The sequence below is a fragment of the Lytechinus variegatus genome, chromosome 1 (assembly GCF_018143015.1).
Source record: "Lytechinus variegatus isolate NC3 chromosome 1, Lvar_3.0, whole genome shotgun sequence".
Classification (NCBI taxonomy): Eukaryota; Metazoa; Echinodermata; class Echinoidea; order Temnopleuroida; family Toxopneustidae; genus Lytechinus; species Lytechinus variegatus.
Genome location: NC_054740.1, coordinates 77,735,258 through 77,762,019, shown reverse-complemented (window position 1 = coordinate 77,762,019; position 26,762 = coordinate 77,735,258). Strand labels below are relative to the sequence as shown.

The following is a 26,762-nucleotide window of genomic DNA, read 5'->3' as shown; positions in this document are numbered from 1 at the left end:
TAGAGCTTCTTATCAATGGAAAGTTGTATGCTGTTCTGTAAGCTACTGAAACCTTGCTGTATGATTAACATATAGCAAGTTTATATGGATTTCAAGCATTATTTACTGTTTTAAGCTTAATGATATAGGGTCAAGACTAGAAGGTCTGTGTAACATTGTGTATTTTTGCAGAAAGAGATCAATATATGACTACAAATAATCCCTTTACCCTACATATTTTTATATAAATTTTGTACCACTACATTGCTCTCATATGTGGATATATCATGTATATGAATAGGTGTCAGTATTAATGTTGGTCTATAAATAATATCAGGCTGTATTTAAGATTTTCTAATTTTGGTATATGTTTTTCTGTTCATTTACCTGTGTTTCAATAACTTGACAATTTCTGCTCAATATTGTTTCGCAAGAGAAAGCTGTATATGGCAACTTGAGGTAAATACAATTTGAAATAACAGAAGTAGAAAAAAGCTGCTGTATTTAATTATTTTTTTCTTCCTGAAAGCCAATCTTATCATTACTTTGTCTTTGTTAGGGTCTGAATGACTATCTGGAGAAGAAGCGTCTGTATTTCCCACGATTCTTCTTCCTGTCCAACGATGAACTGCTTGAGATCCTGTCAGAGACGAAGGATCCAACCCGTGTACAACCTCATCTCAAGAAATGCTTTGAGGTAAACAATTTTCTGGAGTGATTTATGGCAGTCATTTATTTAAGCATTGGTGTGGGAAAAGACACAGATCTGACTAGTCATTCATGATGCTAGTGATTGATTTTGAGATTAGAAATGTTCAAAACAAAAGAAGGCTCCTAATAAGGAGGTTTGATAAAGAATCTAACCAATTAATTTAGTATTTTTACTAATTCTTCAAACTTATTACAAATTGATTACAAAGAAACATTATCAATGTTCCTTTGTAATCAATTTTTATTGCAATATTTCTTTGGAATAATCCAGGAGACTGATACAATTCATTCATAAATGCTGCTTATATGCAATACAGTCATGTAGGAGCAGATTTTTGGGAAGTTTTGTTTTCACTTGTTTTGGCATTTCATTTCCACTTTCATATATTGCCTTTGCTGTTTGCTGCTAATTAAAACAATTCCAGAGATGTGAATACAACAACTTTGAAATTTACAGAATTGATTATGAAAGATGCTAACATACAGTATTATCTTGGACAGTGTTGTTCATTTACATTAATTTTTTTGGATTGGACTTTCTTGAAAATCCAGTTATCTAGTGCATATAGTCCTCATATTTATTCATTGAATTTATGCTTGATGTCTTAGGGTATTGCCAAGCTTGAATTCACTGACATCTTGGACATTACTCACATGAAGAGTAGTGAGGGAGAGGTCATTGAACTTATCACATCTATCTCAACTTCTAAAGCCAGAGGTCAGGTGGAGAAATGGCTCCTTGAACTAGAAGGATACATGATTACTAGCATCCATAAGGTAAGTCAACACTACTCATTCCATTTAATAATGACTAATATTTATATTTCTAATTGTTTTAAAGGTAAATTGGAGTTTCAAGTAGATTTGCATGAAGGAAATTCTTATATAGTTTGTTCATGTTGATATGTATTACCCTTTTTACACAGGCTAAAATTTCCTTAACCCCGTACTATAGGTGGGGCTAAATGGCAATTTAGCCCCACCTATAGTACGGGGTTAAGCTTAGCCCACTTTCTTTTTACACAGCATTTTTGCAAAGTGGGCTAACCCCACCTATAGTACGGGATTATTTGGCCCTGCAAAAAAGCAGGGTTATCCCACCAATTGCGGTGCTAAGAGCAATAGTATGGGGTTAAGATCGCATGTGTAAAACGAAAGTCGGCTAAGCTTAACCCCGTACTATAGTGGGGCTAAATGGCAATTTGGCCCCACCTATAGTACGGGGTTAAGGAAATCGTAGCGTGTGTAAAAAGTGTACGAGTGAAGTACTTGTACTACGAATGATCGACAAAAAACACTAGTCTGGGGTTAGCGAGTTTCGTGTGTAAAAAGCAAGCATTCCTTATCCGGGGTTAATTTGGCATGTGTGAAAAGGAAAAAAAATAGTACGGGGTTAAGGATAGTACGGGGTTAGCGATAGTCCGGGGTTAAGAAAATCCTGTGTAAAAAGGGTATATGATTTATCAATGATGGGAATATGAAATGACAAATGGGATAATTTTGCATTGGAAATATGCCATAATTGTCTTAATTTCATCCACATAATTATGTGCATGTTTCATAGCTTATGCTGAAGCAATTAGAAATGATTTGAGAATCTGGTCTCATCCTGCAGGTATTGAAGGAAGCCATGGATGCCTATGCAAAAACAGACCGTAATGAGTGGGTGCTGTCCTGGCCCGGTCAGGTCGTGCTCGCTGGAACACAGAAGTACTGGACCGATGAAATCCACAGGGCTATTGCCACCAGTCAAGAAGCCCTACAAGCCTACTGGGAACTCAACAACAGACAGATTGATGATATTGTCGCCCTCGTCCGTGGCAAGCTCAGCAAGCAGAATCGTACCACTCTTGGAGCTCTTGTTGTGTTGGATGTCCACGCCCGTGATGTCTTGACAGAATTGGTGAAGAATGAGGTTCACAATGAGAATGACTTCCAATGGTTATCCCAGCTTCGTTACTATTGGGTAGAGGACAACATGATCACGCGCATGATCAATGCCATGCTGGCATATGGATATGAGTACCTAGGAAACTCAGGACGTCTGGTCATCACTCCACTCACTGATAGGTGTTACAGGTAAGTCTTATTGATTGTAATCCACCTGAACCTCACAAAAGAAATCTTTAAACCCATTTTGGACAAAGTAACCACAACCGCAAATATTTTTTTCATAAAAATGAAAGCACTACCAAAATGTCTGTATAATTTTAGTTCTCTTATTATGGCCATGTTTGAAATCATGGTGATATTTGATCAATTTTTCAAAGGTCATAAAAAATGAAATTGAACGATGTCTCATCTTTCCTTAGAACCCTTTTTGGTGCCCTCCATCTCCATCTTGGTGGAGCTCCTGAAGGCCCTGCTGGGACCGGTAAGACTGAAACAACCAAGGATCTTGCCAAGGCAGTGGCCAAGCAATGTGTGGTCTTCAACTGCTCAGATGGTCTGGATTACATTGCTCTGGGCAAGTTCTTCAAAGGTCTGGCATCCTGTGGGGCTTGGTCCTGCTTTGATGAGTTCAACCGTATTGACCTTGAGGTGTTGTCTGTGGTAGCCCAACAGATCTTGACTATCCAGAGAGGTAAGAGTCCATATTCACTATGTTTTTTTTTCTCGCTTTTTTTTTACCCCTATTGGCAATTCTTAGGTCAATAAATGAATATGCACTTGCTTGCTTCCATAAGTTGTTTCTCATATTAATTTTGAAGGCCAAATCAGTTTTCTTTCCAAATTGTATTTATTGACTTATTTTATGTAATCAATTTAAAGCCATTACATCAATGTTATCGTGACTGTTTTTTTTTTTATACCATTGATATGCTATTTTACGTTTATTATACCATATATATATATTGTAATGCTGTTACAAGATTTGATATGGCATGATATGATCTACAACTTCTCTAGGTATCAATGCTGGAGCTGATACACTGCTCTTTGAAGGTACTGAGATTAAACTAGATCCTACTTGCTCTGTCTTCATCACCATGAACCCTGGTTATGCTGGTCGCTCAGATCTACCAGACAACCTAAAGGTAAATAGAAAAATATTGATTGATTTCTTTTTTCATATTTTACTTCTAGTCGGGTAGACCCTGTAGACACTTGAGTCCATAGTTATTTGTGTTTCCTTCTCTTGCTTTCGTCTGACTTTTTATTACTCCCCAAAATAAGTCACCTTAAATTTCAGACACCATTTCCATTTTTGGTCTGCTTCTTCCCCTTTTGCCACTTACCCAGTTCCTACTGAAACCAGGTGGTCCCTGTACAAGGCCTATAGGAATCGTAGAATTCACTGGTCAGCAGATCAGTTTCCCCCTGTAGTATGCCTCGCAGCATGCTTTGTTCTCTGAATGTATATCTGCTTGTGACTTTCCATCTTGTGATGGTTTCCTGCAGATTTCTTTCTTCTTTCACTCTCCTTAGTACTGCTTCATTAGTCATTTTATATTTCCTCCCTCCATTATTCTCCATAGCTACCATTCCACATCCATCCCATGATCAAGAACCATTTAAATTGAGAAAAAAATATTTCCATTAACATGTAAACTCACTGAAAATCATGTTATTATATTCTGATGTAGTTTAGTATCAAGCATGATATTCTATTCTTATTCATTTTCTTTGATTACTATCTCAGGCCTTGTTCCGTACTGTGGCTATGATGGTTCCAGACTACGCTCTCATCTCTGAGATTGTGCTCTACTCCTGTGGGTTTATCAACGCCCGCCCTCTGTCTGTCAAGATTGTTGCTACCTACCGTCTGTGCTCTGAACAGCTCTCATCTCAACATCATTATGACTACGGCATGCGTGCTGTGAAGTCTGTGCTGACTGCTGCTGGTAATTTGAAGGTAAAAAAATTGTATAATCCTTTTTTAAGAATGTAAGATATGATGATGATAATGATCATGGTATATGGAGTGTTAATTAATTTTGAGAATATAAATGCTGACAAAATTGGTAAATGATATAGAGAGTGATATTTGACTGTGATAATGATGACTTATTGTTCAGACATATTCTTTGTAAATAGCTTTTGTTGTTGTTCTGCTTTGAAGTGCCTTGTGCATCTAATCAAGATGGAAAGTGCGCTATACAAATCTCATGTATTATGATGATGATGCTGATAATGATAATGAGAAGGATAATCATAATGATGATGACATTTATAATAACATTTTGGGTTGCTATAGTGAATATCTTGAGAAAATTCAAGGTCTCTGTTTGACAGCATCACATGGTTTTGTGCCATGTTTTCTTTATGTCTTCTCTTGAAGTTGTTTTTGCAGAGTGTATCGAATCTCCAATTGACACTTCATAATATCTTGGAAAGTTAAGAATTGGAATATAATTACTGAATAAAGTTTCATTTTCTGTAATTCTTTTTTTTTTCTCCCATAGCTGAAATATCCTGAAGAGGATGAAGATATCCTGATGTTACGTTCCATCAATGATGTCAACCTGCCCAAGTTCTTGTCACATGATCTGCCTCTCTTTGCTGTAAGTTGAAGTGACTCATATTTGAATTGATCTTCTTACGGACAATGTCAACATATTTTGGATTGCCCAGGAGATAGAAATAATACAAACTATACATAAAAAGATTAATATTTACACATACTGTGTCCATTACTTAAAATAACATGAGTATTCTGTTTCTTTCTCTAAGTTTGTTGAGTATTATATTATTCCCCTCATTACATTTTATTTTCAGGATTCAGCAGAATTGGTTTAAGTTTGGTCCAAATTCATGCAAATTTTCAAAGTAGAATTTCAGAATGAATGATTGTTAAGTATATAGATATATATTTCATTTATCCTACACATTTGTTGTAAGAATCTTTACATTGAAGATATCTGTCAATATTCCCACTGTTCCTCCCAGAAATTATTGCAATTATCTTTTTGATGAGCTTATGCATTGTATTTTAAGTATGTTATCTACTTGCTTACAATTATCATTTAAAAGTTTTACAAAATTTTCTCAACACATAGGGTATTACATCTGATCTGTTCCCTGGGGTAGTCCTTCCAAAGCCTGATTACGCTGTCATGACAGAGTATATCAAGGAGAATTGTGAAAAGTTGAACCTTCAGCTGACTGATGTCTTTATGGACAAGATCCTACAGGTAAGACAATGTGATGATGATGATGATGATGATAGAGAACATGAATTCACAACCAAAACACAAAAGAGCATCAGTGATAATATAAGCTATTCAAATTAATCACATTTCAGAAATGTATATCTTATTTTGTGACTTGCTATATGATGTCATGAAACATGGCCCTGGTTAGATAATCATTTAGATATTATATTTTTGGTTATTCTTGGATATTATAGACCTTTGTGTGCTCTGTTAATGAGAGATTATGTAATATTTTCTTTACGTAATATTGTCTTTATGTAATAATCATGTATCACTGTATTTTCATATATGAGATTGTGGATGATGTGAACACACATGAAACAATAAATAAATAATAATTATGTTATAGGCATAATTTAATAATCTGATTACTTTTCTCTAGATCTATGAGATGATGATCGTTCGTCACGGCTTCATGATAGTGGGAGAGCCATTTGGTGGCAAGACCTCGGCCTACCGTGTACTAAGCATGGCTCTTGGGGATATTGCTGAAAAGGTTTGTGAGATTCAAATTGTATCTAATGAAATGAATGGCATGTAACAAAGGAACAACCTGCAATAATCCTTTTATTCATTAAGTACTTAAGTCATAGATTTATAGCACTTACAGGTTAGTGTTACACCTGTCATACCATGTAACCCGAGCAAGTTCCCCATCAAAATCACAAGGGTACAAAGGACAAAGTTTATGAAATTGTCATCCTAGCCAACTCTTTGCCCTCCTTCCAATGCTTTTTGTCTGTATGCTTTCATAAACAGAACATAATTTATGTGAACATTGCTATGATTTGTGGAATACAATATACAAAAATATCACCTTATAATATCACAGATTGTAATACTGATAGTCAAGTAATCAAATATTCAATATCGTGCAGCCTTAAAGATGGCTTTCATGAAAGCATTCATAATTTTTTTTTCCACCATGAATTTCTTATGACAGGGCCTAATGGAAGAGAACAAGGTTCAGATTACAGTCATCAACCCCAAGGCTATCACCATGGGTCAACTCTATGGTCAGTTTGACCCTGTTTCTCATGAATGGTCAGATGGAATCTTGGCCATTAGCTACAGAGCCTTTGCCAGCTCAACGGTATGTGATTCAATTTGAATGTTTGCCACTCTAAAATGAATGGATTCATTTTATGATATCAAAACTGTATTTATTTGGTAAATTGGTATTTAGACTCCAAGAAGCATTGGATTTGATGATAGAAATCAAATTCAATTGAAATGAAATTGATTTGTCTTCATTAAGAGTTCAACAGGTTATTTTTATGATTGTTTATGCCACATGACTCCTTTTTAAAGAACTTGGACCTGCTTTAGTATCAAGCGCTGGTCCAAGCAGCACGATCTCAATGAAGAGTCCTTCATCACTGTAGAATCCTTCCTGAAACAGGTGAGGGGCATGTTTTACAGCTTGAGTTGAACATATATGTGTTGAGCGATGCTCTTTGTAAACATCCCCTCACAAACACAAAATAAAACCTTCCAATTTTCTTTTTTTCACAGAAATAGTCATTTATTTTTTCTGAACAGACACCTGATCGTAAGTGGCTGATCTTTGATGGTCCTATTGATGCTATCTGGATTGAGAACATGAACACTGTCCTTGATGATAATAAGAAGCTATGTCTGATGAGTGGTGAGATCATCCAGCTTGCTCCTACAACCAATCTCATCTTTGAACCTAAAGATCTTGAAGTGGCCTCTCCTGCAACTGTAAGTAATAGAACTAGAGATGTTTCAAATTTCTTAAAGCTGACTGAAAGTGCACCAGCCTATTTCATCCCATTGATGTTGAAATCTTGAGTTTCTCTTGGCAATATTTAAACTGTAAGTTTAATGATGACAATTCTTGAACTGAAATAATAACTGTGTTTATGGTGAACCATAAACCTCCACGTTATAAACTCCACCATGCAAACCTACAAAGATCATGTAAATGAACATTTGTGTGTAGGTGTCTTTATGGGGTATGATTCCAGATATTATATCAGGAAAGGGGACCTGAGTGGTCGATGTCAAATCTTGAAAATATTACCTCACAATTTTCTTGTAGGTGTCTCGATGTGGTATGATTTACATGGAGCCTCACATGCTTGGATGGCGCCCTCTTGTGGTGTCTTGGATGAATACCCTACCTGCTGGTTTCACAGATATGCACAAGAAGATGATCAAAGATATGATGTATCGCATGCTCCCTGCCTCCCTAGAGTTTGTACGCAAGAGTGGTGTCAAGGTAGGTTTGTCTGTCTTAGGTCTTAATTTGTTCAGCTTTAATTTAATTGGGTGCAAAGAAAGGCAGCCTAGCTGAACATATTGAAAAAAATGCTTAGAAAAAATATATTATATAACAGTCGATTGGTACAATCATTTGTTTGTAAGAACAATTTTTTTTTCTTACAGAGTCATAATCAGATATCTATATTAGGGGAACAATGTTTTAGGTCAATTGAATTTCTAAAATGTTGAACAGAAAATAGAATTTTCTGACAAGTGATTAGTAGTATCAGAGATTTTATGGCCATCTAGGAAACAGTGCAAACAGTGTGATTTGTAAGAATCTTTGCAATATGAGAAATTGATGTAGACCTTTGACCCCGTGTCCTACTGTCTTTATGCAGGAATTGTCACCAACGAATGACACCAACCTAGTGAAATCTCTGATGAATCTGATGGACTGTCTCTTTGATGAGTTCCAGGATGAGGGCGCTGTTGCTAAGATGGATGAACGTGCAGTAGTGGGATGGATCGAGGTATGACTAGCTTACTTGGTTTTACAATTTCTTTTTTGTCTTTAGAATTAATTTAAATGTTACATTTTTTGCAGCAGGAAACATCTTCTGTTTGATTAGTTTTCTCAGGCACCTTAAAATCAGTTCAGTTAATACAGTTTGAATTAACCTGTTTCAGATGAAAGAAAGAAGGTCTGTAATTATTAAGAGTAGTTGTAAAACATATATATTTTTTATAAACTTTTTTTCAGAGTGCCAATCTGGTGCATGGTACTGTACAAGTCCATCCTGAATAAATTATTATTGAAGTGTCATGGGAGCAAAGATGAAAATCAAATTAACTAAAACTGCTCAATTTTATGACTGCATTTTGAAGATTTTATTTGTACAAAGAATATAAGTCTGTATATTGCACATCACCTTTGGTTTGATAATTCCGGTGCTTGTAATTTGTTGCAAAAATCTAATTTATATCATCATTATTTACATCACCAGGGAGTATATCTGTTCTCATATGTCTGGTCAATTGGTGCCAGCATCTCTGGCGAGGGTCGGGTCAAGTTTGATCTTCTTCTCCGAGAGCTGATAGATGGAGGACTCTCGGAAGAATCTCGTAGCAAGTTTCATCTGATTGAGTTTGTTGATCCACCCATCAAGCCGTTTACCATGCCGTTCCCCAAAGAGGGCAGTGTCTATGACTACAGATTTATCAAAGAGGTAAACATGGTGTCTTTGATTAGAAAAAATAAACTTTGAAATTTTCAATATCACAACACATTGGAAAATCTGACATGATTGTGTGTTTTTGTGTTTTCTTTACTTAAATATTGCTATTTGAAACTAATAAAAGCTTGTCATTTATTAACAGGTTAACCATTTATATAGGATACAATATGTATGTTTTCAGTTAAATATTTTAGAATGACCAACTTTGTTTTGATGTATGATTTGTTTAAGATGATCTTCTGAGACATGACTACATATGAAGCCATACTGAATTGAAAAAGACTCAGTAAAAAGTAAACCAAGAAACAAAAAATTAAATGAACCCTGAATGTAAGATTTTTCCTTACAATTTATGTTTACATGAAAGAAGAGAATTTTTGTCTCGCCTGAACAAAGTTCGGCAGAGACCTAGTAATCACTTTTCCTGTTGGTCTGTGAGAAAATGTTAAGGTTTTTGTTCTCCTTACTCTCACTTCTTTATTTCTGTATCAATTGTGTTTATGCTTGGTACATATGTACCTTGGGTTATACCACATGTGACTGTATGATAATGAAGGGGTCAAAAGATCATATTGCATATTTTATTGATTGAAATCAGGCGAGACTCATGGTTTGTGAACCACCTTATTTCATAAATGATATGGATATTAGGGAAATTAGCTTACAATGCTACATCATCTCTCCTTATTCCTCCATAGGACCTCGGTCGATGGGAATTGTGGATAGAGGAGATAAAGGAGGCCCCGCCCATTCCTAAAGATGCTGCAGTCAACTCCATCATTGTGCCAACCATTGACACAGTCCGATACACAGCCCTGATGAACATGCTGGTTAGCCATCAGAAACCTTGTCTCTTTGTTGGTCCTACCGGTACTGGAAAGTCTGTCTACATCACAGTAAGTTTAAGTAGTTTTTTGTAGGATTAGTTTTAGTTTGCTTTAGTATTTGGAACCAATACACTCATTAAATGTACGCTGTTATTGCAGTTACTTGTAAAGTTTGCAATGTGCAGCTTCTGTTTTCATTTCCAACCATATCCATTCGTTTTTTTTCAGGAATTCTTGCTGAACAGTCTTGATAAAGAATTGTACAAACCAATCATCATCAACTTCTCTGCCCAGACTTCGGCAAATCAGACCCAAGATATCATCATGTCCAAGTTGGACAAGCGCAGGAAGGGTGTCTTTGGTCCACCCTTTGGAAAGAAAACTGTAAGTATTGAGGAATTCTCGGGATGATGTTGTTTTCATACTTAACCATTTATGAAAAACTGTTTGTCAAGTCTCGTAATATTTCAAAGTAATTTTATTTACAAATTTATAAAAAATGTAATCTTTATATTTTCCTGACATAAAATGCTATGTAAAAGAATGTGCAACACATTTGATAAATATATGAAGTATATGTACACTGCCATACAATGATAACACTAACGTAAATCCTTGCGTCACACCCATTGTTCGGGGGGATGGAACAATAGATCATCCCCCCCCTGAACAACAGGTGTGATGCAAGGATTTACGCCAGTGAATGATAAAGTGTCTTGCATTGTGATAAGTTGTAATAATCGTTTTTGTTGCTGTTATATTCTTATTTTCTTAAAAAAATAAATTCATGGCTGATCAAACTTGATTTATTAGGTTTAGTACATCATAGATGGCTTTTGTCTAATATGTTATTGGAAATTCTCACCTTATCTGGAGATATTTATTTAAATATGATATTGGTTTACATTTTTAAAATCTTTGTTTAGATTGTATTTGTTGATGATCTGAACATGCCTGCTAGAGAAGTATATGGAGCCCAACCTCCCATAGAGTTATTACGTCAATGGTTAGATCATTGGAATTGGTACGACCTCAAGGATTGTACGGCTATGAAACTGATTGATATCCAGATTATGGCAGCCATGGGACCCCCAGGTAAATCACCAGTCATAACTAGTGTTGAATAACATATGAAGGTGAAATTGAAATGTATTTGTACAATGGAAGTGAAGACACATTCAAAATGTAAAGGTTGTTATCAACTAGGCATGAAAGTTCAATTAGTTATCTTTCAAAGGCTTGTTCACACTTACAGTGATTAAACTCAGCAACACATCATTGGGATATAAGGCTTTAAAAAGGTGCTGCAAATGCATGAGATTTTTCCCTACCTGTAAAGTGACTAAAAGCTTTGTACCAGTCAATTTTTCAAAATAGTTATCGCAACATAATTGTCTAGACTTGATCAGACAAACTCACAGTTCGACATGACTCTTGAAATCTTAATGAAATCATTATGGCATCATTTGATTTGTGTCCTGATTTCCTAATCAAATCATTATTATGTCTCAAGTTTGTTTATTTGTGCCAGTTTCGACAAGTTTATTAGGCTTGGTGCATATATTGCAAGTTTATATCCATAATAGAGAGATTTCTCACACTGTCTTTGGACACTATAAAAACATTGATAGGCTTTTTCACCTCAAATATTTAGTGTGGCTGGCTTTAGGCTTAAAGGTGGCATTCATGTCTTCCCATTTTAAGTCAACTACATCTAATTGTCTTGTCCTTCCAATTAGTTTGTCCCTCGACTCCCTCTGTAATTCATGATATTTAAGATCTGAGACCTATGGTTTACCTATTTGATTGGAAAGTAAACATTCAAAATTGAAATCCATTTTGAAAAAAAAAATTAAATAATTGTCACTCTCGCTAAGTAATATGATGCATTGAAGTATGTATTGTAATAAATTTTTATTGTTTTCTCCTCTAGGTGGTGGTCGTAACCAAATCACACCAAGATTCCTTCGTCATTTTAACACTATGACTATCAATGAGTTTGATGATTCTACTATGGTCGGTATCTTCAGTAAGATCATGTCTTGGCATGTTTCATCAAGGTAGGTTTTTGCTATTTCTGCCCCAAAATTTAGTTCTGAATAAGAAAGGTTCATTATTTTCCTTCTGATAAACAACCTTTTGATTATTTCCAATGAATGAATGTAATTTATGATGCAATCTTCCTGTGAGAGTGCTTCCATTTTGATTTCCTACAAATATTTGCTAAGAAGTATATTGGATCAATAATAATCAAATTGTATATGATAAATCCATGTCCATATAAAATGGTATCCCAAATATCATTTTACTTTTGTATATACAAGTATGTGTATTAAAGATATTGATATTATGATGCAATTTATTTATAAACAATTTAAGAAATACGATGATCATCCACATCAGTCATTTGACCTATGTCCTAAAATTCTTTTAACAAAGACCGATTTATTAGATAATTAAGAATAAAATATTCAATAATCAATTGACCTTTTTTCTTTCCTTTTCTGGGTTCTATCATCTTGACAGACTGTATGTATCAAGTACTTCATGTTTGAGTTCACATTGTTTTACATTGTTTCATGTTTGTTTTCTAGAATGTGTTATCATCTTTCATAATCAGTAAATCATGATCTCTATTATGAAAAATAGGTTTTCACTTTTTCTTTGCCTCTCAGATTAGTTATCAACAATACAACACAATCTAGATACTCACTCATATAAACACACTATACTGTATTGATTTTGTATTAAATGAAAATCTGCATGCCTTGTTGCCTTTACACATGTTGATTTTAAAGCAAAAAGTAAACTTTGATATTTTCACATGTCAATATTAATATGATGAAGTAATGATAGATGCACATTTTTTGTTTACTTTTATATCTCGATGATGATCATCATCATATTTCTTTTGTTAGTTTTGAGATAACTTACTACTGAGTTTGACATTGTGTTATTATTTTGTTTGTTAATTTTGTGTTACATCACATTCTTATATGGTATTGTATTTTTTGTTTGATATAATTTTTAGTGTAATGAACTATCCATTCATTTCAGCACAGCAATCAATGATATACAAAGATAAGAAGTTACTTTTGAATGTCAGATTTCTCTTTTGTGGAAAACATTTTTTGTAAAAGTAAAAATTGCGCCTTTTTACCAATAATGCAATATAATTATTCTCTGACTTTATTCAGAGCACCATTGAGTACATTATTTTCCATTGTCTTATCTATCAACTGCTTAGAATAACAATAGAACATATGTATCCATGGGTATCAACTCAATCTAATAATGTTGTTGCATTTTTTTTAGAGTTGAAAAGTGCATTTTTGTGGAAAATAGTATTTACACCTCTCCTGCCATGAATATTAATATATATTTGTGCACCCTTTCAATATATCCCAACAAAAGAAACATACACATCAAACTAACAGTACAGTACAAAAAAGAGGAACATATGACTCCTCTGTAGATATTTCTTTATTCAATCACAGAATGATTATTGGCTGTGGAAATAGATCTAAGATGAATTGATTAAGTGTCATTCTAAGTATTTCATGCTTGTTTTGTCAACATAGGAACTTCTCCAAGGACTTTGAGCCAATCGTTGACCAGATTGTGTCAGCAACTGCTGAGGTATACAAGGCAACCATGTCCAACCTCTTACCCACCCCAGCCAAGTCACATTATCTGTTTAACCTGAGAGACTTTGCCCGTGTCATCCAGGGTGTTCTACTCTCTGTACCAGACTACTGTGAGACCCCTGCCGTTATGAAGAGATTGTGGGTCCATGAGGTTGGTTCAAGTCAATTTAGTTTTAATTTACTTTTAGCCATTTTAAATTGCATTTAAAGGTATGCATTTAAAGGAAAAATATCTTACATAATTAAAGGTCAAATAAAGCCTTTTGGATTATTTTAATTTACCCTGTGTGTGACTGTGTGTAAATGTATAAAACAAAAAAATATCAAAATATCTTATTTTTTCCAGAACATAGGCATGAGGGAATTATTGTTTTGAATTCTACGTGGTATAGATTTTTTTTTCAAAGTGGATGTATGGATTTTGAGAACATAGTTTGTAATAACCCCTCACCCCCAATAAAAAAAGAAAGAGAAGTAATTGAACTAAGTTAACTAAAAAAGATGTTTGAATAGAGTGTGCAAGGAAAAGTTTGATACATTTGAATCTGAAATATAATAGAAATAAAGTTGGAAGGTAAGTTGTTCACGGCCATTCATTCCAAAACATTCCTGCAGGTATTCCGAGTGTACTACGATCGTCTCGTGGATGACAACGATCGCAAATGGACAGTGGACTGCGTCATGGATATCATGAAGAGCCATCTGAAAGAAGACTTCCACACACTCTTCACCCACCTAGACTCCAACCAAGACGGAAAGGTCGAGGAGGATGACCTCCGTAGTTTGATGTTCTGTGACTTCACCGATCCTAAGAATGAGAATAAGAACTACATTGAGGTGTTGGATGTGGAGAAGCTGAGGGTGATCGTTGAGAGTCACTTGGAAGAGTTTAACGCTATGAGCAAGAAACCTATGAATTTAGTTATGTTCAGGTAAGTCAGTCAGTAAAGTATTTTTGATGGTATATATTCACAATGCTGGATGTTAATTGAATTCATCTTTGGCTTGGTAACTGACTGCACTGGCTACATGAGCTAATGTACATTTAGCCAGTTTTAGCTATGTACTACTTGTTTTATTCAGTCATATGATTAATTGTATAATTAATCAAAATATATTTGAAAATTCCAATATTTTAAGTGGTTCAAGTTAACCAAAACTCTTTTTCAGAAATTTAAATGCTAAAAGCTGTTGTTGTATGTACAGTGGAATTCTATTGAGATAGATATATTGAATTGCAAAGAGACTTATATCATTATATGATGTTGGCTATAAGAACATAACTACACAAAATTAACATACATATTTTTATGGATATTGTATGGTGTCAAACTATTGTATAACACTTTTACAAACATAGAAATTGAAATTTTTTGAGGTTTTGTTATTATAAGTCACACACTTTTTGTGTTCAGTAGGTATTTGGGAATTCCTCATTAAATCTTTTGATTGCTTTTTTCTCTATGAAGGTTTGCTATTGAACACGTATCAAGGATATCACGTGTGATCAAGCAACCCAAAGGTCATTGTCTTCTGGTTGGTGTAGGTGGTAGCGGACGTCATTCCTTGACCCATCTAGCTAGTCACATGGCTGACTATGAACTATTTGAGGTGAGTCAGTGATATTGAATATTATATTTCTACATAAGAACCACTGAAATGCACCAATTCCCATCATTCTAGATAAATTGGATTTTCATATCCAACCATTGATTGTGGATACAATAGTGCTTTTCAAATACTACTTAGATTTTTTACATGGGGTCACAAGGGTCTCTATAGAAATGGTTGTTTTGTACACCTTTGTATTATCCAGTATTTTCATTAGGAATATGATGCCATTATGATGTAAACCCAGTCATTGGTGATGTCCATCACTCAGAATGGATACAGTTTTATAACCAATGGCTGTTAAGTAATGTCTGGTATATCCCACCCATCCCTTATATCATATAATTCATTAACTCATTTTCCCTTGATAAACAAAGCCATAACCAGGCTAAAAAATGCCTGGGATGGAACAGCTTATGTGGTCAAGCACAAAAGATGAAGCTTTATTTTGGGTATTTGTTTTTCACAAAGTTTAGTGTCTGCAAATCATGGTAATATGGTGGCTTTTGATGTTGTAGGACATTTCAAATAAAAGAATAGTTTAACAATATTTGATGAATGATTATTCTAATAGGTTGAAATCTCCAAGAACTACACATCAGTTGAATGGCGTGAAGACCTTAAGGTCATTTTGAGGAAATCAACAGAAGGAGAGCAACATGGAGTATTCTTATTCTCAGATACACAGGTATGATGTCATTATTTTTCTTCTTTCTACATTGCACTCTTCTGCTCTTTTCCTTCATATAAATCATGCATTCCTTCCCAGTATCTCATATATAAATGGCTTAGGGCTAAATTCAGGATTCCATAAGAAGATGGGTTGCAGTACAAAAATATCTGGAAATTTTCAGACAAGCAATCAAATAAGTAAGAAAAAAAAGTTTTCACTCCACCATATGATGCAATTACCCCCCCCCCCACAGATAATCTGATGAACAAAGAAAAAAAAGATAATTTTTTAAATTGTTTATTCTAGCATATTTTTTTTGTACTGTATACTTTTTATAAAGACATAGAACAAAATACTTTTGCTTCCATGATGATACTCAGCAGGATCCATAACTTAAGTCAGGATGTAGTGCTATGGGAATATCTTGGGTGCTCATCTGCAGTGCATACTTATTGGTGCTTATAAAACATTATAAAGATCTAGTTCCTTATCATTTAAATGATATAAAATGCAATTACACCGTAGCAGTTGATTCGTCAGGTTTAACTTCAGTATAGTTATTCCTTACATCATTCTGAATTCAAAAGCCTGTTACAATTTGAACTCTGATGTTAGGTCTTCATACAAATAGGACAGCAAAAATTAATTCAATTTGTCTTGAAATGTGTGAAAATGTGAAAAAAAAATATATATTCATAATTAGATAAACTTTAGAAGATCTTTAATGTATTTTTGTGACTCTTTCTCCGTTTTAGATTAAACAAGAGTCATTCCTTGAAGACATCAATAACCTTCTAAATGCTGGTGAAGTTCCAAATCTCTTTGCAACAGATGAGAAGGCAGAAATATGTGAAAAGATGAGAGTCATTGACAGGTTTGTGCATGTTCCATATCTTGCATCATTATTTATCTCAAAGTTTTCATAGAATTCAAATTAATTCAATGAATTAGTTTGTTCTGAACATGAGTCATAGTCCAATTACTGAATCTATGTGTACAATTGAATATTTTAACGAATATTGAATAAATATATTTCAGATGGGAAAGTAACTTATGCAGCATTGATAGGAAATCAATATTAAGTGTGAAATAGTAGTGGTGATATATGAAGAATAGAAAAAAGGGAGTTGCAGAATTAACATTTCACAAAATATGTATTGCATAGTGTACTTAAAAAAATACTAAGGCAATATACAGAATTAAAACATGTTAATCGTCCATCTTGATATAATCTTTGTTGTAATGATTAGATTTTACTAATGTGATTGTTGAATTGTGTAAAAGAATACTGAGAAACATCTGACAATAAGAAGGTTGTGATTTCTGTCAAATCAAATAAAATATATAGCTTTCACCATTACACCTATGTTTTATTTGAATGTTTGATCCAAATGATAATTATATGTGTCACAAACTCGGTAAAGTAGAATGTATTGGATTAATGCATAAGAGGTGAAGAACTTTTGAAAGTATATGAAGAGACTTGTTTGTTTGCATTTATTTCTGCATTCAAAAACACAATACAAAAATATTTACAATTACAATATACAAAATAATTCACAATATAAACAATGTGGTCGTGGTCATATTACATAATAAATACAAATAAGGATGTGAGTATAAATTAATCTTTTATTAATGTAAACACATATATATGATGTAATAAATGAACGCAGGAGATGGAATTTGGCAATAATTTATTAAAATATTTTCCCTCATTTTATTCTGATTCTCATCATGATCTTGACAGAAAGTATGTATTATCATTCTATTGTATTTTTGTATTTTTTGTTAATTGACTCAATATATTCATATTTTGTATTTATGATCATTGTACTGTTGTCCTTAGAAATGCAATCTGCAATATTTTCATGGCCTCTTTTATTTCACTATATGTTTCTGTTAGAGTTAAGAGTCCATATGTGTTTTCCTTTTCAGCAGTGATTATAAAAAACCTGATTATTATCAGTCTAAGTAGTTTGAAATCAATTTTATTTTTTGAATTTGTATCATATCATGTTATCCTAAAATCAGTATTGCCCGTCATGTAGATATTTAAATGCATATAATCAATTAGCCATTCACGAGAGTGTTCAATTCTCTTTGTAGTACATGTAGATTAGATGTACATGTAGATTGTACAACAGTGACCATTGATTTTAAAGACTTTCCCTAATAATTACTGCACATCTCTATCAGCTGCATAGTAACATTCTTTGTAATCATGAAAAGTCAAGTTCATTCATTAGTTCATTATTTATAGAATTTTGCAAACAGAAGTCACTTGTGGTACCTTCTACTCTATGATCTGAATATATGCACTCTACGTATTCCAAATGACATTTTCGATATGTCATAAAGTATCATAAAAATACTATAAAGTTTCATTGATACTGATGTGATATTTAGTTTATTAAGTGAATCACCTTGAATCCCGTTCAATAGTTGATGAATCCTTCACTCTTCATGACATATTCTTGATATCAATTATTTGAGTGACCAGAGTCTCAACTGAGCTGGCATTTTCAATTAATTCATGAATAAATAGATGACACAATGTATTGCTTGAAATACCCATTAGCAAAGTACTTTCAGATTCTATTTGGCTTGTTCCAGATGAGATGATTCTCTTATTGTGGTTTTAAATAGGTATTGTATTATTGTGCTTATTTGCTCTGAAATTCAGCAGAAATTACTGATCACGGATGGGGGGGGGGGGGGGGAGGGGGGGATATTTTTTTCTCAGACCCCAACTCAACATACAATCACATGATCTCATCATTTACTTCCAACCAGGACCAGTTTAGAAAGCCTTATCAGTTTCACACCAATTTCCACTTGAAAATATACATGAGCTTCCAATAAGGTCTAACTAGCCAGGTTGCTCTTCTATTATCACTTCTAAATCCATTACCCAAAATCAATGTACTGATTTTGCTTTTTAAATTTTTTGATGTGTATTTGTGAATACAGCATGTGTTCTAAAAGGTGAGATTCCTCATTTCATCCTTGATTTTTTTTCCCAGGCAACGTGACAAGTCCAAACAGACCGATGGTTCTCCTATCCAACTCTTCAATCTTTTTATTGAGCGTGTGAGAGAGCAGCTTCATGTGGTCTTGGCTATGAGTCCTATTGGAGATGCATTTAGGAATAGACTTAGAAAGTTCCCATCTCTTGTCAATTGCTGTACCATCGATTGGTTCCAGGTACACTCCTTTACTTACTGTAAGGGAGCATTTCATGAAAAGTTTTGTTAGTGATCTTTCACAGACAGGTGCAACTCCTCACAGCTGATTAGCTGAGGGCATATCAGTCAGCAAAAATCACTTACAGAATCCTTTCATGAAAACAGTTCCCTGGTCTCTGTTTTGAATGTAAAACTCTGTGCTTGTAAAGATGAAATTCAGACTGTTTGCAGGAATCATTCATGTGTGTAATCATGATATACGATACTTCCATTTCTAATTTCCTGAAGTTAAAGAAAGAAAGAAGATTGATATGAATATACCCCATTTTATTATCAATTTCTAAATGGTTAGTGTTTTAATAAGAAAGGTGACTTCAAATATGTTATTTTATTAAATAAACAGTGCTTCAGTACTGTTATTTGATATCATTGTATTGATTTCTGTTTACTTGAGTATGAAGGGCTTTAGTAAAATAAATGAAATCTGATTCTAAAAGGGGGTATTTGAAGAATAAGGATAATGCTTATTGGTCTAAATGAATACTGATCAGTGTTGCCGATCTACATGTACCCAATTCACTTTATTAATAATTTCTAAAATCTCATTTTAGTCATGGCCAGAAGACGCTCTGCAGGCTGTTGCATCTCGTTTCTTGGACGACGTTGAAATGGATGACGACATCAAGGAAGGCTGCATCAACATGTGTAAGCTGTTCCACACCACAACACGTACCCTGTCTCAGAAGTTCAAGGATGAGCTGGAGAGGCACAACTATGTGACTCCGACCTCGTACCTGGAATTAATCAACACTTTCAAGACTCTACTAAACAAGAAGAGACAGTAAGTCATAAATTCTGTTGTAAGCTTCTGTTACAAGCTATTGCTACAAGCTACTGTAATTTGTTTGGTTAAGAGCACATTTGTAATAGATTTTGAGGATATAGTTATTTTTGATGAACAAGTATCATAAAATTTTTTTTGCAATTTTCCTGGAAGGAGATTTAGAATCCCATTTTCCAACTGATCCTAAGGAAACCTTCTGTTGTTTATTCTTTACAGTCAAGTTTGACAAGAAAAGTGACAAGACCATTCCTAATTTTATTACAGCAAACAAACATACGTCTTATGCCATTAAAGCAAACTTACATGACTGCTTTTATTTCTAATGTATTCAGAGAGGTGTATCGTAACAAGCGTCGATATGAGGTTGGTCTAGAGAAACTCCAGTCTGCAGCATCTCAAGTCTCCACTATGCAGAAAGAACTTGAGGAACTCCAACCGCAGCTTGTAGTAGCTAGTAAGGAGGTCGATGAAATCATGGTCGTCATCGAGAAGGAATCTGTCGAGGTTGCAAAGACAGAGAAGGTAATGGTGTCCTAGTGGTTTCTTTTTAAAATTGATATGATACATATTTTTTTATCAAGGTTTTTTATACAAAAATATATTTCTCGACACTTTTAATTTTTCTGAAATGGCATACCACATTCAGGCTTTAGTGATGATAATGATGGTCATACTGATGTTGGTTAAGTTTGTGACTTTGATGATGATGATGGTGTTGATGATGCGATTGATGTTTGTGATGATGGTGATGCGGATGATGATGGGTATGATGGTGATGATGATGTTGATGATGAAGATGTTGATGATGATGATGATGAAAGTGATGGAGATAAAATTGGTGGTGATGATGGTGCTGATCATGATGTTGATTATTATGATGATGATTATTAGAGTGATGATGATGGTAATGATGATGCTGCTGATGATGATGTCTGATGGTGATCAGGTTATGATCATGATGCTGATATCTACCAACTCTTCTACTCATTATGCCTAATCAATGTTGAACCTTATTTCAAAGTCACTGTAATCATTAATAAGAAACAGACAATTTTGATGAATGTTATCTTTACCTGTCTAGATTGTGAAAGCTGATGAAGAGGTGGCCAACAAGCAAGCCATGGCTGCTAAGGCTATCAAAGATGAATGTGATGCTGATCTAGCAGTAGCTCTACCCATCTTAGAGTCTGCTCTAGCAGCTCTTAATACCCTAACAACCCAGGTAAAAATCAGGGCTGCTCCAACACTCGCATGTTTTAATACTGAAGGTTGAGTGTCTGAAATTATTTCTTGCAAACTGCTAGACACTTGGATAGCATTTCATGACCTAGCTTATATAATGAATTATTTATTGAAGCAAATACTTACAAGGGCTACTTATTCCTGAAATAGGAAAGCGAGGAATATTAAATTTTAGCATCATTATAGAATGGTCAAGGCCTGCATACTGTAGTTTGTCAGGAAGAAGAAAATAGAGGTTGGGAAGAGTATTCTTTTCAGAGTAAGAGTTAAGTTTACATGTAAGTTTAAGTTCATATTTATTTATTAGAATTTCACACAGACTGTATACAAACAATACAAAAGGAAGATTGGAAAGAGGAAAGAGTGCACTGAGTAAAATATCAGTTTATCAGTGACCACCATATAGTTTCATGACCAAAACCTTTGTAGCATGGTGCATGAATATGCAATTTACACTCATGTGCATTTTATGATGATAATGTTCCTCCATTCAATGATTGCTTTTCCTTGACAGGATATTACAGTAGTAAAGGCCATGAAGAGCCCTCCTGCTGGTGTCAGGCTTGTGATGGAAGCCGTCTGTATCCTGAAAGGACTCAAACCAGACAGGATCCCTGATCCTGGTGGATCCGGTAAGAAGATTGAAGACTTTTGGGGTCCGTCTAAGAGGCTCCTTGGAGATATGAAGTTCCTTCAGAGTCTGCATGAGTATGACAAGGTGAGTTGCAATGGTGATTTTTAAAATGAATTAAAAAATATCTTAATCTGAATATGAATATGAATCTAATTATTCATTATTAGTTGGCTCAAATTATTTCCACATCAATAATAACGGAAACAAAGTATCCATCTATTTAAAAAAAATTATTTCATTACATCAATCTTTTCAACGTTGTATCATCTTTCATTTTGCAATAGATATTGGATTGAACTCTGTGAGAGGCATTGATCCATCTTGCTCTTAAAAGAATATTTCATATTTACCACTTTCATGCTATCAAATTTTAAAGAAATTGTCTAAGATGATATTCAAGAAATGAAAAAAAAATTACATCTTCCAATAATTATCTGGGATATATATGAGAACAGAGATATTGATTGGGAATAATCGTAATGTAAAACACCCAGGTTTCTGTATTAAGATTTGTCATGCCATTCTGAGCCTAAGCTAAGTAATGTTCGTACATGTATATCATGTATTTGGGCAAGGTTGATTTGTCCACAGCATGGTAGGGATTAAAGATATCTTGTTGAAAAAATTGTACCATGTGTGAACTGGTTCATAAAGGGTTTATTTATTGCAACTGCATTCATGATAAATACAATAGTGAATACCTTGATATCAGGGTTCAGCAGCAAATCAAAATCAACGTTTCCATTATAGTTAGTGTAATGGATAGTCATCATAATTGGTTGTCTTTATGAAACAGGTCCTAAGATGAGCTACAGAACTTAGTATACATGTCACATTGATAGAGTGATGTTAATGAATCTTAATCTTTCTTTTTTTTTTGTAGGATAATATCCCTCCAAACATTATCAAGACAATCCGTACCAAGTACATCCCCAATCCAGACTTTGATCCTGCCAAGATCAGACAGGCCTCTACTGCCTGTGAGGGTCTCTGTAAGTGGTGCCGTGCCATGGATTCATATGACAAGTAAGTTAACTTTAATTATGAAAAGAGTCTTGAGTAGTGAGAAGCAGTGAATTGTGAAAAAAATGTTGCTTTAGTCAATTATAAACACTCTATATTCTCAGATGATATTGAATTTTTCGGATAGTTTTCTTTTTCAAAAAATTATTAATTTCTTATCCCTTGTCCAATTTCCTCCAAACTGCTACTATTCTGTTTCTCTAATTTTTCTTTTCTTATACATCTATTTTCATTTCCAAGATCGGATGTCCCCTTTAAATAAGAGCTCAATTTTTAAGTATTCACTGACATTTTCCCCTCTTGTTTGAAATATTCAGAGTGGCTAAAGTGGTTGCACCCAAGAAGGAAGCCTTGGCAGCTGCTGAAGGTGAGCTGAAGGTAGCCATGGCAGGATTGGAGAAGAAACGAGCAGCACTCAAAGAAGTCCAGGACAAACTCAAGAAGCTTGAAGTAAGTCGGATCAGATTTTTTTTTTCTTAAAGTGCCAAGGACTTGTTTTACAAATAGTTGAGTATATCTGAATGAAAGTAATTTTGCCATGAGGTCTTATAGTCATCGTTTTGTAAAGAATTGAAGCAGATATGAATCACTTTCAATATCTTCATATCTTCAGCCAATTGAAAATTTTAAGTCTCCTGTTTTTCTATGCACAGGTACAATCAGTTTATCTACGTGATGATCTCATTGGTAAATCATCCTGTGCATATTTCTATAAATGTTGTATATTTTTATTTACTGTGTGATATTTATGATGATGTATATCTTGGAACAAGTTTCATCACTCTTACAAATTGCTGCACTGAGCTAGTTTAATGACCTCTCTGCTGACCCCCCTCACCCCTAATGATGTAATAAAGTGGCCACACTGTAAATGATAGCTATTTATGAAAGTAAAAACCATTGAATTATTCTTCCAGGACAAACTTGAAGCTAACAAGAAGAAGAAGCTAGATCTTGAGAATCAGGTAGATCTGTGTTCCAAGAAACTTGACAGAGCTGAGCAACTCATTGGTGGATTAGGAGGAGAGAAAGACAGGTAAATATTGTTCAGATTTCAGCAGAGGCATATATATTCAGTGAAATAATCACAGGGCAATGTCTTGTTTGTCAATTTCTCAACCCTTTGAAATTACCCCATGAGCAAAAGACAAGAGGGATGACAAAAAAAATACACTGCTTCCAGGGATAGGTGATAGTGATCATATTCCTGTATTATCATAAGAACAAAGTGCTTTAATTCAAGCCCATGCAACCTCTTAAAAATATGTGGTAACAAAAAAGAAAAAAAAATCAGGGTCAATTTTTCAAAGCCATGTTCTGAAAGAAAATCCTTCATGATTATTTTTCATGCCAGTATTTAAAAGTCACTTATTAGTATGGGCCTTACCATATCACAATGATATATTCATGACTCTATAATAGCCTATTAATCATGTCAGAAATGGGGCACTTTCAATTTGATGTACTTTGGATGCCTGCCAAGGACTCAGTCAACGTCATATACTATTACAATCATGCTGTATTATTCATATTGTTTGTAAATTTTTAAGCAGGAGACCTCTATTTCAACTGAACTCATGTTATGTCTACAAGCTTTCAAGGTTAATTGTCCTGTGCATAAAATTTTCGTTTAAAATATTTTCTTCATTCATTTTGTGCAAATATTTGACTTTAATCAAATGTTTAAGATCATTACATCAAGCATTTTATTGACATGCTGAAAAAGAATGCTTTTTGAAAGGTGGATTTTTATATAATTTTATTGAACTAAACAAACCTATAACAATAAAAATGAAAGAAAAATATATTTAAACATTCTTACTGGGCATTAAAAGAAATATATTACAAAGTTTACTTTTGTTGTTGTTTCAAGGAATAGGGCAGTAATCTATATAATATGATTGATTTATACTTTGAATTGATTGCAAGATTCTCTCAGTGCCACATAAGATTGAAAATTCTCTGTGTTTTAGATGGAATCAATCAGCCGCTGACCTGGGTAAACTCTATATCAACTTGACTGGTGATGTGCTCATTTCTTCTGGTCTGGTTGCATACCTTGGTGCATTCACATCTGCCTATAGACTGGTGAGTAGAAACTTGCACAATCTTTTTTATGATGACATCCTAGGATATATCATTGAATAATTTGCGGCTGTGTGACCTTGATCTGCTGAAATATTATTGTGATGTTTGCTGAGTGGCTGATGCGTGTGATGAAATAAGGCACAGATTTGACTCATTATTTATGGATATCATATATTTACAATGGTTGCTATCTCTTCCAAAGCTGTATTACCTGTCACTTGCCCATTAGTGATCCAGCTGCAATCTTATGACGTAAATTGGCATGCTAAAAAGAGATTCAGTGCATTTTGATGGCTTTCAAAAGAAGAAAAACAAATGAAGAACAAACAGAAGAAAGAGGGAGGCATAAGAGGAAACAGATTGAGAATAAGAGGAAGATGGAGGGGAGAAAGAAATGTGCAATAGCTCAAGAGAAAACACATGTATAATATGAATCAAATCAAATTTCTGCTTGTAGGGGAGAAAGGAGGGGGAGGAGAAGGAGGGGGAAGGATTGAAGGATGAGGGGAAATGGGAAGTAGAAAAATAAAAGAGGTAGAGATTTAAAAAAAGCAAACAGAAGAGCATATGAAAAAGAAAATGAAGAAAAAGAGGAAAAAGAAAGAAGGGTGAGGTGAAGAAGGGGAGCCAAATGAGGATGAAGAGAAGAAAAAAATAATTAATTCACTTTGTATAAAGAAAGCCAGCAACTGCCAAAGAGAATATTCAAATGAATGCAAAAAATAAGTTCTTCACATTAATCAATACTTTCATATTTGGGAGGGTTCTTTTCATTTCAAACTTATATCCTAGAATGCTTGCAGAACTGAAACAAACGTCAATTGAAAATAAATGAGTGATGTTTTATGGTATTTTGCCACAACTTCATGAATGGAAGAGAAAGCAATTAATGTATTCAAAAGCAGCAATCAAGGTATTCAAAAGCAGCAATCATTTTGCAACTACACTGTACTTGACATTTATGATTATTTGTCATGCTAACATCGAGTGCATGATGATGAAATTATATTCTTTCGATACTAACATATTTTATTTATTCTTGTTCATTTTCATATACATGTAGTAGTTTTTGATGTTCCATTCAAAGTTCTGTAATTTAATCAATATGTGATTTATCAAACTTCATCATTTATAATCACATTCACCAAGCATATTTAGGTTTGTACTTAAATGATTAGACAGTTTTCTTCCCAGTCCCTTTCCAATCAGTTGCTTCCACTTTTATTTTTAAGTTTTCTTTACCAATTAATTTCACATTGCTACATCACTCATTTCCTCATCTCTTGAATATTTGTGCATATTCTGCCTTGTGAGATGTCCTCATATGTCACATTAAGTTGAAAGGTTGATTTATTTGAGTGCAGAAGCAAACCTTGTGGGTTTGTTTAACTTTTGTCTCCTGTACAATGTGTAAGCATGCCTGAACATTTTCACACCGTAGTAGTGTATGATTTTATTTTATTTAGAGTCCAGTTTGCAGGCTTACCTAATGTTTGTGTTCACGTGTTGCAGTGGGACTGAACTGAGAAACTACAAAATGGCACCAGTATGCTTTAAAGCATCCATTATTTGGAGAAGATGATTTATTTTCATCATCTATATTTTCTATGGCAAATTTTTCTTTCATTCCTTTAATGAAAAATAAAAAGAATTAATGTATTCAAATTTAATT

The 26,762-nt window shown here is 34.1% G+C and overlaps 1 protein-coding gene across 5 annotated transcripts in view; it reads left to right on the top strand.

Annotated features, from left to right (window-relative positions):
• The window catches only part of LOC121423875 (dynein heavy chain 7, axonemal-like), a 103,243-nt gene that overhangs the window by 22,332 nt on the left and 54,149 nt on the right, over nucleotides 1–26,762 (top strand). For all 5 annotated transcript variants that reach the window (XM_041619430.1, XM_041619423.1, XM_041619405.1 and 2 more), the window contains 32 exons: nucleotides 539–676; nucleotides 1,300–1,467; nucleotides 2,306–2,769; nucleotides 3,003–3,274; nucleotides 3,601–3,728; nucleotides 4,334–4,546; nucleotides 5,097–5,195; nucleotides 5,691–5,825; nucleotides 6,229–6,342; nucleotides 6,790–6,939; nucleotides 7,389–7,571; nucleotides 7,912–8,091; nucleotides 8,477–8,608; nucleotides 9,083–9,304; nucleotides 10,012–10,209; nucleotides 10,369–10,524; nucleotides 11,067–11,235; nucleotides 12,074–12,200; nucleotides 13,722–13,938; nucleotides 14,403–14,719; nucleotides 15,257–15,398; nucleotides 15,973–16,086; nucleotides 16,827–16,945; nucleotides 19,098–19,278; nucleotides 19,871–20,100; nucleotides 20,436–20,625; nucleotides 21,185–21,325; nucleotides 21,860–22,063; nucleotides 22,863–23,005; nucleotides 23,320–23,452; nucleotides 23,920–24,038; nucleotides 24,976–25,090. In XM_041619430.1, the coding sequence (XP_041475364.1) occupies nucleotides 539–676; nucleotides 1,300–1,467; nucleotides 2,306–2,769; nucleotides 3,003–3,274; nucleotides 3,601–3,728; nucleotides 4,334–4,546; nucleotides 5,097–5,195; nucleotides 5,691–5,825; nucleotides 6,229–6,342; nucleotides 6,790–6,939; nucleotides 7,389–7,571; nucleotides 7,912–8,091; nucleotides 8,477–8,608; nucleotides 9,083–9,304; nucleotides 10,012–10,209; nucleotides 10,369–10,524; nucleotides 11,067–11,235; nucleotides 12,074–12,200; nucleotides 13,722–13,938; nucleotides 14,403–14,719; nucleotides 15,257–15,398; nucleotides 15,973–16,086; nucleotides 16,827–16,945; nucleotides 19,098–19,278; nucleotides 19,871–20,100; nucleotides 20,436–20,625; nucleotides 21,185–21,325; nucleotides 21,860–22,063; nucleotides 22,863–23,005; nucleotides 23,320–23,452; nucleotides 23,920–24,038; nucleotides 24,976–25,090 (5,613 nt within the window). The remainder of the gene's footprint in view (nucleotides 1–538; nucleotides 677–1,299; nucleotides 1,468–2,305; nucleotides 2,770–3,002; nucleotides 3,275–3,600; nucleotides 3,729–4,333; nucleotides 4,547–5,096; nucleotides 5,196–5,690; nucleotides 5,826–6,228; nucleotides 6,343–6,789; nucleotides 6,940–7,388; nucleotides 7,572–7,911; nucleotides 8,092–8,476; nucleotides 8,609–9,082; nucleotides 9,305–10,011; nucleotides 10,210–10,368; nucleotides 10,525–11,066; nucleotides 11,236–12,073; nucleotides 12,201–13,721; nucleotides 13,939–14,402; nucleotides 14,720–15,256; nucleotides 15,399–15,972; nucleotides 16,087–16,826; nucleotides 16,946–19,097; nucleotides 19,279–19,870; nucleotides 20,101–20,435; nucleotides 20,626–21,184; nucleotides 21,326–21,859; nucleotides 22,064–22,862; nucleotides 23,006–23,319; nucleotides 23,453–23,919; nucleotides 24,039–24,975; nucleotides 25,091–26,762) is intronic.